Below are 15,286 nucleotides of genomic sequence, written 5' to 3'. Positions count from 1 at the left end.
CCGCCAACAGCAGCAGCAGACGCCACTGGTGAAGCCACCAGGTGAGCACCACCAACAGGACAAATGCCCCGGCCAGGCCCAACAAGCGCAGAACCCCTGGAAGAAAAGGGACCCCAGGAAAGCGCAAAGCCAGGAGCCCGGACAAAAAGCCCAAAGAGGCAACACCGGGGGCACAAACCAGAACAAAAGGGACCCCGGCAAGGACAGCACCAAAGAGCCCAAAAAAACCCCGGGGCACGAAGCAGGGGAGAAAACCCAGGAGAGCAACAAGAAGCCCCCACAGGGCCGGGGCAAACCCCAGACCAGCCAAGGAACAGGTGACAAAAGGCTGAGCACCGGACCAGACAAGGGCCCCACAGGAGAACCAGCCCACAGCACTAGGCAGACCCTGGCAGACACCAACCAAATGTGGAAACAGAGACCCGCCCCACCCCCAGAAGCCAAGAAGACCACAATCTCCTGGGAAAGAAAAAGAAGACCTCAGGACCCACCCGCTGACAGGGAGGGACGGGAACTGAGCACCCGGCCCGCAACCCAGAAGAAGGGGAAAGAAGCGGGCACCAACAACGGGTGGAAGCAAATCGAGGCACCTGGAGACCACCGAGACAACCGAAGGCACCCACAAGGAAATACAGGAAGACTGAGGCTGTAGACAAACTGTAGTCCAGTGTGAGCCCACTCCAAGGAGGCACAAGACCAGCCACAAGTCCACAGGACCTGGCAGCCAAACGGAGCCACAGGCAGAAGCCGATAGCCCAACCACGGGACCCAGACGGGACCCAAAACCAGTGGGGCAGAGGACAAACCAAGGGGAAGCGCCCGGCACCAGAACAGCCCGCCATCACCCCGAAACAGGCAGAGACCATGAGCGGAAGGGGGACAGGATCCAGCCAAGCACGCGAGGAAAGGCGAGAGCCGAAACCCCGACCCGAACCAGCAAACGCCCTCACAGGCAGCAGCCCACTACAAAGACCAACCTCCACTGGGCACTTGCAGGCGAGACCCATAACCAAAAACAGGGGACAGCAGGACGTCAAGGCAGGAAGCAGGATCCATGATCCTGAAACAGAGGCCACCCAGGACGCGAGGAAAGGCAAAAGAAGTTCCCCAACAGCGCCCCCAAAAAGGAACCAAAACCACCACGCGAAGCCAAGAAAACACACGCGGGAGATGAGAGCAGACACGATCAGTGCGGAAAGAGGACACAGGCAGAAAACCACAGGCCTCGGGACCCAAGCAAAACACCGAACCCCAGCCCCGGGAATGCCGGTGCCAACGGAGGCAGAAGACAAACCAGAGAGCCAACAGGAAGGGGACGAATAGCCAAGCACAGGAAGAGCCCGAAAAACAGACATCAGGGCCAGACAAGCAGGTGGGGCAGTAGACAGGAGCGCACTGCGCACCCCAGCTCGCGAAACATGAAACACCCCGCCACCCGGAACCCCAGGGGGCCGGGAACCCACAGGGACCCACTGGCAGGCACCCTGGATGGAGGAAAAGGCTCCGGGTGCCGCACGGACCACTGGAGAGACGGTCAGCCGGGGGGGGGGAGCGGGGGGGAGGGGGAGTGTGGGACGCCAGCGACAACAGCGCAGCCGAGGGGCAGAAAACAGGAGAGAGCCAAGAACAGGAACCACGACAGCCAACAAATGGGAAATGAAAAAGTCAGCTGAACCAGGCTTGACCCGAACTCACAACCCCCGCAAGGCATAGCCCAACCACTGCAGAAAAAGCACTGCAGGCCAATCTAATGCGCCACGGGAGCACACACTGGAGCCAAAACACCGAAAAGCAACACAGGAACATATACCCAATGGGAACTGAACCCACGTGCCAGAACTGAACAGTAGAACTGAAGTGACCAGACCAACACGCAGTCACATAAGCACACAATGCCACAGACATAACGTGAGTTGCCCATAATCAGAGGATGCATGAGCAGACAGAGACGTGTCCCCAGGAGACAACCCCACCAGGCAGCAAGTCCGAAGAAGGCAAAGGATGCCCCCACAAAACACAGAATCCAAACTGTGCACGTAGTCAAAACATAGCTAAAGATGCAAACTGCAGTAGCGAGAAGGAGACAACAAATCCCAAGTCCATAGAACCACACCTGGAGGCGGGAAGGGAGACAGCCGACAGCAGGACCCACCGTAAAAGAGAAACCGCCACGACCCTCGGAGGACAGAAAAACGCGAAGTCAAGCGGCACCCCGCCCCCAGAAGCCCAGCATGAGAAATACCAGCAGGAGAGTCAAGGCCCGTAAGACATGAGCACGAAAAGAGAAGCCCCACTGCCGCCTGCCAGCCCACCTGGACTGACACATAGGCGAGGCCCCCGCGGGACACGCGCAGACCATTAGGACACTCATACACCGAAACACAAGGTAACGAACACAAACCATGAGTGTAAGAGTCTGAGACTAGAAGGAAAACACAGCGTCCTGTCCGTACTCACACACACGCCGGAGGCGAACGAAACATAGTGCAAGAAGCAAAACACCCACATGACACACAGGAGCAGAGGGAGTCGTCAGTCATCCTGAAATGCATGCAAATCTGAGAAAGGAGATTGCGGGAAACAATCCCGCCACCTGAACGGTAATAAAAACCGCCGGCAAAGGGCACTGCACACCCGAGAGCCCAGGCTCAGCATGAGAAAAAACACGATGTGCAAACCGCCATGAAAACGGCGGATGCAAAGCAACACGGCAATGGACGCACGGACGCGGCCCGTAGAACCACCCGTTGGGCCCCCAGCTCACTAAATGAAGGCAGCGAAGGCAGCATGAGCTGCGCAGGACCGCTGCAGCATCCAATGAGCCGGCGGGAGGCGAGAGCCTGATCGGGAAACCCAGCAAGGTAGGACATACCCCGCCGCTGCCTGCCGCAGGGCCTCAAAGGCAGGCGGAGCACCGTTTGAAAAAGTACCCAGCACAACGGCTGCCGCCCGCCCTAGAACACAGGGAAGGCGGGCGGTGAGCCCGGCAGCAAGAATGCAGCAGACGGTCGTACTCCCCACTGAAAGGGGAAAAAAGAGACCGAGCCGCCGCCCGCCACAGCGCCATGAGGGGCAGGCAGGCAGCAAAAACAAATGCAGGCATGCAAATCTGCCGACCGTCGCAACGCCTTGAAAGGCAGGCGGGCGGAGAAACCGGGCACAGGGCGAAAGGGAAACCTTGCAAAACCTCCCTGAAAAAACAGAGGAGGAAACCCAAACCGAGGAGGCAACTCAAACAGACCCCCGGCCACCCTCCCCCCCCCCCCCACCCCCTACCCCCCACCCCCTTGGAAACCCACAGCCCGCTAGAGCAGAGCCTAACCGGCTCAGAACATACCGGGGGGAAAAGGGGGGGGAAACAGATTCCAAGGTCCTAGGATCCGCTAGAGCTGGACCGCCACCCGAAACCCATGTACCTGCTAAAGCAGGCACCACTTACCTGACGCATCTGGAGAGACTTGCGCAGAACTAAAAAAAAACAGGGATGGGATGCATGGGAGGCTGACTTTTTTGCTTTGGAGGGTTCTGGTGTGGAGCTGAAGCTCACTTTGTTATTCATGTGGCGAGGAAGACTTACGAGGAGGTAATGAGTTTTATGTGCCTCCCTAAAATTGCTGAGCCTTGGCATTTGGTTGCCAAGGATTTGTCCTATGTTTATCTTAACCTTTCTCCTGGCAATTTCAAAATCTGACAGCTACCAAAAAATAGACTAGCTAGCCTCACTTCATAAGCACGTCGATTTGTTCCTGGACCTTGCATAAGGATAATATTACTTTTGTCCTCGCCCATTAGGTACAGACTGTCAAGACCTAGTGGCAACCAGTAGCTACAGAATTATACCAGAGGATTACTTGTACAGCTCACCAGATACTGTCTGACTAGCGTCAAGTATATGTCCATCACAAGGCATACTGTGAGATGAGACCTCGGCAGCTTCCAATACAGTCTCTTACACACGATTTATGGACGAAATAGCTCACTGTGAGATGTGTTAATTAGTTGCCAGCCCTTTGTGCTTTTCCACTACTTAGTACTTACCAACGGAACTGTGTGGCAGTCGGTACCCATCCATACTTCCTCGCAAAGGATTTGGCTGAACTTCACTTGTAAGAGATGTTATTTTCCTTTCTGCCATACAATAATGCATGGCTCATGCATTTTTGCAAAACGTTAGTGTCAGGATTAGTTTGAAATTGTATCTGTATAAATGGTCAATTTTCTAGTGACCTTTGGCAGTAAGGATGCAGACAAGCCTACAACCAAAAGTACTGTTGATTGCGGATCACCTTTTGCCGCTCTAATGGTTCTACTTTTTTGGGAGAATCTTTGAACATAGTGGGGCTGGAAGATCTCAAGATCATAGGAATGGGATTACAGCTTGATGGTGACTCCCAGCTGCTCCCGCCTCCCAGCTGCTCCGCCCACCCGCGCACTTCGCCATATATGGCGACCGTGCGAACGCGCAGCGGGCGCGCCCATTGTGCGCCGAAGGCGCGCCAAAGGTAAGCCCGTCTACGCCCGTCCGTGCCTGGACCGCGCCCAGTGCCAGGACCCCTGGCCCACGAGGACCCCGACCGACCCGCCTGACGTACACCGCCGCCACCCTCATCGCTCTCAAAACCGGCCGAACCCCAGGATGCTACCGAGCCACCCCACGTCGCTCCCACGGACCCTTCAGCTGTCACGCCTGCAAGTTCACCTGCATCCGGACCTGCCCTGCACCAGCACCCGCCAAGCCGAACACCAGCAGCAACCACCTCAAGTGCATCCTGCTCAACACCCGCTCCGTCCACAGACACGCCATCGAACTCTGGAACCTCCTCGACACCACAGCCCCTGACGTCGCCTTCCTCACGGAGACCTGGATAAACGCCTCTTCAGCACCCGACATCGCCATCGCCATCCCAGAGGGCTACAAGATCACCCGGAGGGACCGCACCGCCAACCAGGTGGGAGGAGGCATCGCCATCATCCACAGGAACAGCATCCGTATCACGACCAGCACCGACAACACCCTAACCACCGCCGAACACCTGCATTTCCAGATCCACACCGACCCGAAGACCACCCTCAGAGGCACCCTGATCTACCGACCCGGGGCCACGCACTCAATTCAACGAGGACATCGCCGAATTCATCAGCCCGCACGCCCTCCCCTCCGCTGACTACATCCTCCTGGGGGACCTCAACTTCCACCTGGAGAACAACAACGACCGCAACACCAGCACCCTGCTCGACAACCTCGCCAACCTTGGACTCAAGCAACTGGTGAGCACCCCCACCCACCTCGCCGGACACACACTCGACGCCGTCTTCTCATCCAGCAAAGACATCGCCTTCAGCCACGCCACAGAACTCCACTGGACGGACCACAGCTGTGTCCACTTCACCTTCGAAAGAACGACGACCCACCACCACCAGCAACAGGTTGCCCGCAGAAGCTGGAACAAGATCACCGCCAACCAGCTCGCCGCCTCCCTGAGCCAACACCCTCCGGCCAGCTCAGCGAACCCCAGCCAGGCCGCCGACAACCTCACGAAGTGGATCAGCAACTGCGCGGACGAACTCGCCCCACTGAGGACCCCGCCCAGCAGACCCGGCAGCAAGAAGGCCCCATGGTTCACCGACGAACTCAAGAGCTCCAAGAAGAACTGCAGAGCCCTCGAGAAAGTCTGGAGAAAGGAGCCCACACTGGACAACAGGACCACCCTCAAGCTCGCCACCCGGAAGCACCACCAACTGATCCGCGCCGCCAAGAAAACGGCTTTCAAGAACCGACTGGACAACAACGCACACAACTGCAAGGAACTCTTCAACATCGTGAAAGAGCTCTCCAACTCCAACGCCGGAAACAACGACATCACCCCATCGCAAGACCTCTGCAACTCCCTCGCCTCCTACTTCCACAACAAGATCGCGGACATACACAACAGCTTCAGCACTCAACCGACCCACGCCACGACCACAGCAACGCCGCCCACCACCACCCTCCGAGCCTGGACTCCGATCAGCACAGAAGACACCGCATGATGAACTCCGTCCACTCCGGATCTCCGACCGACCCCTGCCCTCACCACGTCTTCAACAAAGCCGACGCTATCATCGCACCCCACCTGCGGGACATTATCAACACCTCCTTCGACACCGCCACCTTCCCCGAGAGCTGGAAGCACGTCAAACTCAGCGCTCTACTCAAGAAACTCACAGCAGACCCCACCGAACTCAAGAATTACCGCCCCATCTCGCTACTCCCGTTTCCAGCCAAAGTCATCGAGAAGACCGTCAACAAACAGCTGGCCGCCTTCCTCGAGACGAACGGATCCCTCGACCCCTCACAGTACGGCTTCCGAGCCAACCACAGCACCGAGACCGCCCTCATCGCCGCCACCGACGACATCCGAGCCCTGATGGACAACGGAGAAACAGCGGCCCTCATCCTCCTAGACCTCTCCGCAGCTTTCGACACGGTCTGCCACCGCACCCTAGTGCAGCGCCTCAGCAACGTCGGAATCCAGGAGAAGGCACTGGAATGGATCGTCTCCTTCCTCGACGAAAGAACGCAGAGAGTCCGCCTACCACCGTACAAGTCAGAGGCCACCGAAGTCATCTGCGGCGTCCCTCAAGGATCCTCGCTGAGCCCTACCCTCTTCAACGTCTACATGAGCCCCCTCGCGGCCATCGCACGCCAACACAACCTCAACATAATCTCCTACGCCGACGACACCCAGCTGATCCTCTCCCTGACCAACGACCCCGCCGCCGCCAGAGCCAACCTGCTCGAAGGGATGAAAGAGGTAGCCGAGTGGATGACGACCAGCCGCCTGAAACTGAACTCAGACAAGACGGAGGTCCTCATCCTGGGCTCCTCTCCCTCCGCCTGGGACGACTCCTGGTGGCCCCCCGCCCTGGGCACCGCACCCAAACCGACGAACCACGCACGCATCCTGGGCTTCATCCTGGACTCCTCCCTCTCCATGACCAGGCAAGTCAACGCCGTCTCCTCGTCGTGCTTCAACATCCTGCGCATGCTTCGGAAGATCTTCTGGTGGATCCCCACGGAGACCAGGAAGACCGTCACCCAGGCCCTCGTCACCAGCCGACTGGACTACGGCAACGCCCTCTACGCCGGAACCACCGCCAAGCTCCAGAAGAGACTCCAGCGGATCCAGAACGCCTCAGCCAGACTCATCCTCGACATCCCACGAAACAGCCACATCTCCGGACACCTGAGAGACCTGCACTGGCTCCCCGTCAACAAAAGAATCACCTTCCGGCTCCTCACCCACGCACACAAAGCCCTACACGATCAAGGCCCGAGCTACCTCAACAACCGAATCAACTTCTACGCTCCCAAACGCCACCTCCGATCAGCCAGCCACGCCCTCGCCGCCGTCCCACGCATCCGTAGAGCGACAACAGGAGGAAGGTCCTTCTCCTACCTGGCCGCCAAGACCTGGAACTCCCTCCCGGCTGACCTGCGCCTGACCCAAGACCACCTCGCCTTCAGGAAGAAGCTCAAGACCTGGCTGTTCGAGCAGTAACGGCACCCCCCCCCCCCATTAGCGCCTTGAGACCCTACCCGTGCGCTCTATAAATGCCTTTGATTGATTGATTCCTTACTCCTAAATTCCTTATGTTCTCTACTCTTAGCAATAGCCTCTTGCTTACCTTTCTGCCTTTGGTCACTGATCGCCTACATTTCGAAGTATTGCATTGGGTGAGCGAGCATGAGTCTTTTGTGATGTGACATAAGGCTTTGATTTCACAGCTTTGAGAAACATTTTGCTGCCCCACAATCAGATGCCAGGGCACTTACAGGGTGAGAATATGGGTTTTGATGGAATAGCAAAAAGGGAGTTAATGTAAAGGTAACGGTATCCTTGCCTGGTGTTGGTATCTTGGATTCACACGCCCCTCCTACATCTCTACGATCCGCTTCGAAAGGCAACTAGTAAATGTATGTTGTGCACTTTGTGCATCTATAATGTGTCTTGGCCACTAGCAGATTAGCTTCATTGGCTGGCAAAGAAAAAAACTTAAATAATGGGGGTGGGCTTACATTTTAATTGCCTTATAGTGTTGTTTCTAAAGCTGCTGTTCGTGTAACAAGGATTGCGAGCCTCATGACTGGGACTGTTCAGAGGATGTAAAAGTATGAATCACACATGTGAACTAGTTTTGTATAAGTAACATTTTCTTCCATGACATTCCTATCAGATCAAAGTCTCCAGTAGACACCTTGCTCTAGATTTTTTAGACGGACCCCTAAGTAGAGATTTCAAGGAGGTGACTGTAGCACAGGATGCTTGTTTACTGACTGGAGTAGAGACTAGATATGAGTGTTTTAGATATATTTTGTTATATGTGTTGGTCCATGCAATATTTACTCTTATTATATGCGTCCTTCTCTGATCGTATGCAGGAATGCAGTCTTTCCATTGCAGACCATTTTTTTTATCCTTTTAGCTTCATATAGACTTATTGGATGAACCTGGTGTTTTCTCAGTGAAGCCACGACCCAGCACCAATTGCATTTATCCTGTCCAGGAGGTTCAAAAGGAAGTCGTGCTCTTCGGCAAAGGTAAATGATGATGTCTCCTATCTTGAGTGCATATACCAGTGCTATGTATATGATAGTTAAATGGCCAGTGCAGTGAGATGTAAAGGAATATGGTAATTAGAATGTTAAGTAGTTTGATCTGTATTAGAGGGCTTTCGTTTAAATTGGTTGAAGTTTAAAGAGAACAAGTTGCATTACTGCTGATTTACTGCCTGAACAGTTTAAAACAAAGATTATGTTTTTGAAGAAGAACGTGTCATCATTTATCGTAGTAAAGTCCTCCACACTAGTCGCTTCAGTATTCTACATCAAATGCTTCATCTTACATTGGGCCAAGTGCTCTGAAAATATCCTAACTTCCCATTATTATCCCAATTCACTATGGGTGTGCAATTATTTGTGCAGAATTCGAAAAGTTTTTGTGGCACTCTATGGTTAATCTGTAAATTTGTTCTGATATACTGATTCAGTGCTTGGTAGGGTGCAAGGTATCACCCTCTGATCCTGTGCACGAATCATATAAATACAAAGTTCAGCGTTGTCTATAATAGATCACTAAGCACTTCATAGGGTAACCACCCTCTGGCAAATTAATCCGTATCAGGCATATGAATGTGACAAATGAAATACAGTGTTTGTAGTCATAGTCCATAAGTACCAACGTTAATGTGTACAGAAATGAACAATTCTAACAATTGAGTCTAAGTATCATAGTCAATGACATATAGATCCTTAGAGAAATGTTAGGATCATCAGGACATACAAAGTTTATACCTGAGTCAGGGATACGCCATATGTAACCCAGTTCCAACTACGGGCAATTTGGGCGATTCCCACATCCCCATGTAAAATTAAAAGCAAGGTGAAGGGGATGAAAAACCAGTCAAGATGTGGATGATGAACTGCTCCTTGGCATACACCTTAGTTGAAGCATGGAATTTTGAGAACATTTGATCCACTTTATCCCTGAAGCTGTACGGAAGTTTTTTGCAGAACTGTTGGCTGTGGCCAACTGTCTTATTGCTAGGGAGAATTTTAAGCTTGGTCACCACCTGGAATAACTTCTTAGTGTGGAGTCTTTGGCCTCTTCAATTTGTTGAGTAAAGAAATTATTATTTTATTTTACTAGGAGATTTTTGCATTTCATCAATGCTAGTTTTATCGGAGTTCTTCTCATAGATTCTGCAGGCTTGTTTCTCCAATCTGAGAGCCTCAATGAACCATGGGGTGGACGTTTTGCCTCTATTTGTGTGGAAGTGTTTTGGTGGAGCTAACTTGAGGAAGGTTGAGTTGAGCCTATCTGTGTAAAGGGAAGCGGCTAACTCTGTGTCATGTGGGAGAGTGGGTTGAGATAAAGAGAGGTATGGTATTAATATGTTTGTGTTGTTTTTTGCCCAATCCCTCTGATGGGTGGAGTCATAAGATGGCGGAGGAGAATGGAGGTCAAGGGGGACATTAAGTCCAAAGATAATGGCATGATGGTCTCACCAGCTGAGTGGTAAGACATCCTCTATGGTACTGCAGGAATTACTAGTAAACAAACCGTCCAGAGTGTCTGGCCAGATGAATGGGCTGTTTGATAAGTTGTGACTGTCCTAGTGTGGCAATCGTTTTGAGTAATGATTCAGTATCTTTATCTCTGTGTGATTCTAGGTGAAAATTAAAGTCACCTAATATAGTAGAGTTTTTAGTCAAAAGACAAGCTTCGAGCAGGACACTAAGATAAATAATAAACCTGGTTCTGGGGCCGGGTGGCGGGTAAATCAGAAGACCTTTGAAGGATTATTTATGGTTTAACACTAAATAAAAAAAAAGGGCTTCACAATCAGGAGATGGCACTGCATCAAAGGTAGCTGCGAAAGAGTTGTGGTATACTATAGCTAAAGAGCCCCCTCTTTTTTGCTGTCTTCCTAGCCTTTATAAAGAAAATCCAGTGGGCACTTCAATTGTGAAATCATGGCTAGACGCCTCCTCTGCCCAGGTTTCCATGCCAAATACAATGTCCAGTTTCTAGCTATCTAAGAAATCAGCTATTTCAATGTTATGCTTTGAGAGGTAACGAGCATTAATAAGAGTGCTAAAAAGTTTGGATGCTTGTTTGGCCATTTCAGAAGGAAGAAGTGGTGTGGATTAGCTTAGGGGTGTGAAGGAGAAGGACTTGGCTAGGTCGAGGCTGAAATTGACACATTTTAAAGTGGTCGTTAGAAGGGGAGGAGTTGGGTTAAAACAAGCGCAGCTAGCGGAACGTGTTGGGTTGAGCTCTTGGAGTTCCTCACCGGTATAGGTGATTTCGGCAGCAAGCTAGCAGGTGAAAGGAGGAGGGTTTCTGGCGCTAGGTGTTATCCAACCGTGGACTGGTTCTCCAGCTGCGCATATGCGCTATTACCTTTCCTGTATACCCCTCCATGAAGTGGGGGGGAGATGTCCTGGTTTGTGGCGCCAAAGCGCGATGGTAAAATGCGGAGAAAAAGCCATAGGGGCTTTCTAACCTGAGTCCAGCAACCCCTTCAGTCCTCACAGGCTTCCCTGTGAGTGATTGAGTACTGGTAAATTAAAATCAGTTAAAATAACTGTAAACGAATAAGCATAAAATGAATAAAAAAAGGAATGTGACTCCCTTTAAGATGGCGCTTAAGGCAGAGGGGAGCCATGCACCTTCAGAAGCGGTTACAAGGAAATAATCAGGGCAGTACAGTTGTGCTCAGTGGGAGCTGCGTGGACGCACCATCGCCTTTGCTATATAACTCTCCTTCAGGAGGGGGCCGTGTCCTGATTTGTGGCGCCGAAGTCTGTACGTCTTATGTGACTCTCTCTTTTATTTGTTTTACCAGACCATTACTTTTTATTGTAGCAAATACATATTTATGATTGTTCCATTTGGAAAACATACATGGGCTTCATTGTATCTCTATGTACATTCAATTGTCTATCTTCCTTGAATAAGGGACCCCTCTTCCTTTATAAATATCCCTTCATAGAACAGCACAGCATGTCCTGGTTCAGGGTGCTTTCTCGTGTGTACAAACAAAAGTAGGCTCCCAGGTTCTTAAAATTTCCCACATACAACAAAGAAGGCTGACTTGTAACATCTTTAAGATTATTTTTTTTATTATTCTTGCTTCTTCAACAGCTGCTTGTTGCAGCGGCCTCTTTCTCTACTCCTTTTTATGAATGTACATTCCCATGCAAAGGAACTGATTGCTAATTTCAAGTGAAACATGCTGAATGATAGTCATTTTAGCTGTTGACGAACTATAGGAACGTTTTTGGTTGTGTTTTTTTTAACACAAACCTCTCTATGCTCACTCGCTTGAGGTGGGTGCAGTTGAATAATAAAAAAAATCAATTCAGAGTTTCACTAAAACATCTGTTTAAATTATAATACATTCCTTGCCTTGAAATGTTTGCTAAAATTGCCCTAAATTTCCATGAACCAGTTACTCGCAATTACATTGTCCTTCTTTTCTCCGTCATTCAAGATTTGTGAAGGAGCCCCAGCATGAGCGTCCTATCCTTGTGCTAAGATCCCACCTCCTAGATGTGCATCACCATCCATTTCAGGCTTATGCATGTATATTCATATCCTAGGCAAGACAAAGGAAAACTATTTTCTTGACGCTTCTGCTTTTTTGTTCAGTGCTTACTTTTATCCAATGGATATTAGGTTCTTGCTCCAGCCTCCACCCTGCACCCTCCAACAGACTGGAGGATATTCTTGCCGACTGTCAAGCGACTCAGAAAGCACTAGTGTCTAAAGCTTACAGTAATGACCGATTGCCAACGTTTTGATTATGACCAGAGTCGAATTTCCTAGCGATTATACTAGGTGGCACCAAAGCGGGCCCCTAAATTGGCACTTTTACAGAATTGTAGTTGGAAAGCCTGGCAGCTGGCCAGGAGTGCAATTACATTACCCTCCCCTCCCCCCACAGCTACGACCCGCTACTGACCATAGCTGCCTTTCTTTTTTATTTGTTTTTTAATTGACAAATTATTCTTAATATTCTCCATCTTTTATAAGGAAAAGGGTTTGATTCCTAATGTCAATGTCTTTCTCGAGAGACCTGGTTTACTTTTTCATGAAGATATTTGTTTTATTTATGTGTACATTGTTTTAACATTTTATATGGTGCTAATTTACTGAAACTTCGAAGAACCAGACATGGACTTCAGTTTCAGTAATACATAAACTTAATAACAGTCTTCCATCAGACAGAAAAACTTTTATAGTCAGTAGCAAATTAAAAATCTGTGCTAAACATGGCCATTACAGTATTTTTACTTTTCTCACATCCTGTCTTGCTTACATTATTTTGTATTTTGTAAAGTTTTATTGTTCAAAGAATACAAAGCTTTCCAAACATATAAACTAGCTTACAGAGGGTGGGGGGCGGAGCTTGCTCGCGACCAAGTTGGCCGCTTGAGCCCTGAACTCTGTCTCGTCGCGATAATATCCTATACTGTCCTGCATCACCAAGTTGTTTCTGGCCTCAAAAGACCTTGCTCCCGCTATCGGAGGGGCCGCGCTGCAGCTTGCAGAAACTTTGGCCCGCTTTGGAGGTGTGGACCTGGAGAAAACACGGTGGGAGGCGGATGCAGTTCCTGGGCCGCCAAGCCGCGGACTGAGGTGCGCGACGGGACGGCGCTGCGTCACAGAACGTGCAGCGCTTTCTCCGGAGCCTGGGGGACGTCCGCCTGAGGCCTGCGGAACCCCGAGCAGCGAGAAGGCGGCACGGGACAGGCGTGCTCTGGCGGGGGGTGAGTGGTGCTTCCTCCCCCCTTCCATCCTCCCCCACGGTAGTGGGACTGCTGCGGAGCCCTGGAGAGAGGACGCCCTGGGGAGCGGCGACGGGGGATTCGGTGTGCGGTGGAGGCTCCGGTCTGGGAGAGCCCTAGAAGCGGAGGTGCAGAGAGGTGGTCAATTCCCCGGCCCGAAGTGGCTGCGGGCTGGGGAGACCGCTCGAACAGAGGACAGAGCGGTGGACTCAGTGACATCGGGAGTTGGGCAGTCTAACAACGAGACTTGGTCTAACTCTGGTGGCTGCGGACCTGGGGCGGATATGGCCCCCATAGGCGCAAGGAGAGCACATTGCAACGGGGAACCCAGCGGAGCCACTATAAAGTCCTGGCAGCCCAACAGTAATGGTGCGCTGGTTGTGGCAGTGGTTGGGGGAAGGAGAGGCCCTGACCGTGGCAGTGGGGGCAGGAAGAGTGGAGCGGCAGGAACAACGGAGCCCCACTAGCGGGCTGGGAGTGCCAGCTAGCCCCGCACTCTGTTGAACCCCCCCTCTTCTGTTTTGGGTGACAACATTCCGGTTTGCAGCCAAGGGAGCGGTCGAACAGCGAGGGCAGCACCCACCTACCAACACCAGATTTTGGCCCGGAGAGTACAACGCAGCCCGTGCGGGCCCAGCTCGGTTGCCCCTGCAGGGAGACAAGTGAGGAGGAGATATTTGTTGGCCCCGTGGGCGTGAGGCGTAGATTGGAAAAGCAACCCCCCCACCTGCATACTGCGAGCCAGGACCTGCGGGAATACGGAGAGATCTGGGGTAGCGGCTGTGTGGTGCATCGGACGCACCCGGGGCGAGTGAAGGCGGATTGGTGGAGCAGGTCGTTGCGGAGGGGGGCTTGGGTGTGACGGAGCATAAACGCATGAACTGAAAAGAACTGGCCCATTCTGGGACTGAGCAACACATGCAGGCTGTCGACCTGAGGTGTCCGCCAGTGGTGCCTGCGGGTTGGTGACCCTCCCCCCCCTTCCTGGTCCAGCGTGGGCTGTCGGCCATTGAAGTTGGGCCTGGGATTGCGCGTGCGATCCCATTTGCCCCCCCACCCCAACAAGGAAACATGGGTAGAGGAGACAAGACACAGTCTAAGCTGCTGTTCAAACAGAAGCGATCGAACTGGGCAAAATCCATAGCTTTCCCACTCACTCCATCCACGACAGAATTCGAGATGGAGTTTCCTCTGCAATGGACCACAGACTCCGTAAGGTACTTGGGGATTCAGCTGCATACAGATTCCGAGATAGTATTTTGAGAGAATTATGAGGTGGCCATTAGTAAATTGGAGGACGACGTGGAGGTCTGGTGTCGCCTCCCGCTTACGCTTATGGGACGCATCTCCATTATGAAGATGGTGGTGTTACCTAGATTGTTGTTTCTGTTCACGAATATCCCAATGGTGCTCCCACGGGTCTTCTTCCAGAGATTGAAACAAACTATGATCAAACTTGCCTGGGCGGGCAACCAGGCCCGGGTCCAATGGCAGGTCCTTACGCTACCATACAGTATGGGAGGCCTGGGAGCTCCAGATTTTGAGTTGTACTATAGAGCCGCGCAGGGAGCCCACATGCATACCTGGATTCATGGTGACCCGAATATCCCATTTGTCCGGATGGAAAATCTTTTTGCTGACCCTCTCTCCGTAACGGTGATGATATTCGAACCGGTAGACCGCCCAACTGGAATACTGGATTCGATAACTGCTACCAATCATGCCTGGCACTGCCTGCTGCAGCAACAGGGGGGAGCACTCTTGTGCTCGCCTAGTATGCCGGTGGAGTGGGCCCTCTGGTTGGCTCCCTGCAGAGACAGATGGGTGATAAGAGGACTGCACCAATTAAAAATTCTGACGGCGGGGGACTTGTTTAAGGATGGGAAAGTGAAGACCTGGGATCAGGCATCTTAGATAGTGGGAGCGGGCACGGTAATGCAACGTTTCCAA

General features: G+C 52.0%; 1 protein-coding gene across 1 annotated transcript in view; it reads left to right on the top strand.

The window, feature by feature from the left end:
• The window catches only part of HYDIN (HYDIN axonemal central pair apparatus protein), a 2,950,008-nt gene that overhangs the window by 2,150,099 nt on the left and 784,623 nt on the right, over window positions 1–15,286 (top strand). The window contains exon 63 of the mRNA XM_086945295.1: window positions 8,467–8,581. Within this exon, the coding sequence (XP_086801421.1) occupies window positions 8,467–8,581 (115 nt within the window). The remainder of the gene's footprint in view (window positions 1–8,466; window positions 8,582–15,286) is intronic.

The sequence above is a fragment of the Lissotriton vulgaris genome, chromosome 12 (assembly GCF_964263255.1).
Source record: "Lissotriton vulgaris chromosome 12, aLisVul1.2, whole genome shotgun sequence".
Taxonomy (NCBI): Eukaryota; Metazoa; Chordata; class Amphibia; order Caudata; family Salamandridae; genus Lissotriton; species Lissotriton vulgaris.
The sequence above is the reverse complement of the archived record's forward strand: the minus strand, read 5'-3'. Positions and strand labels throughout refer to the sequence as shown.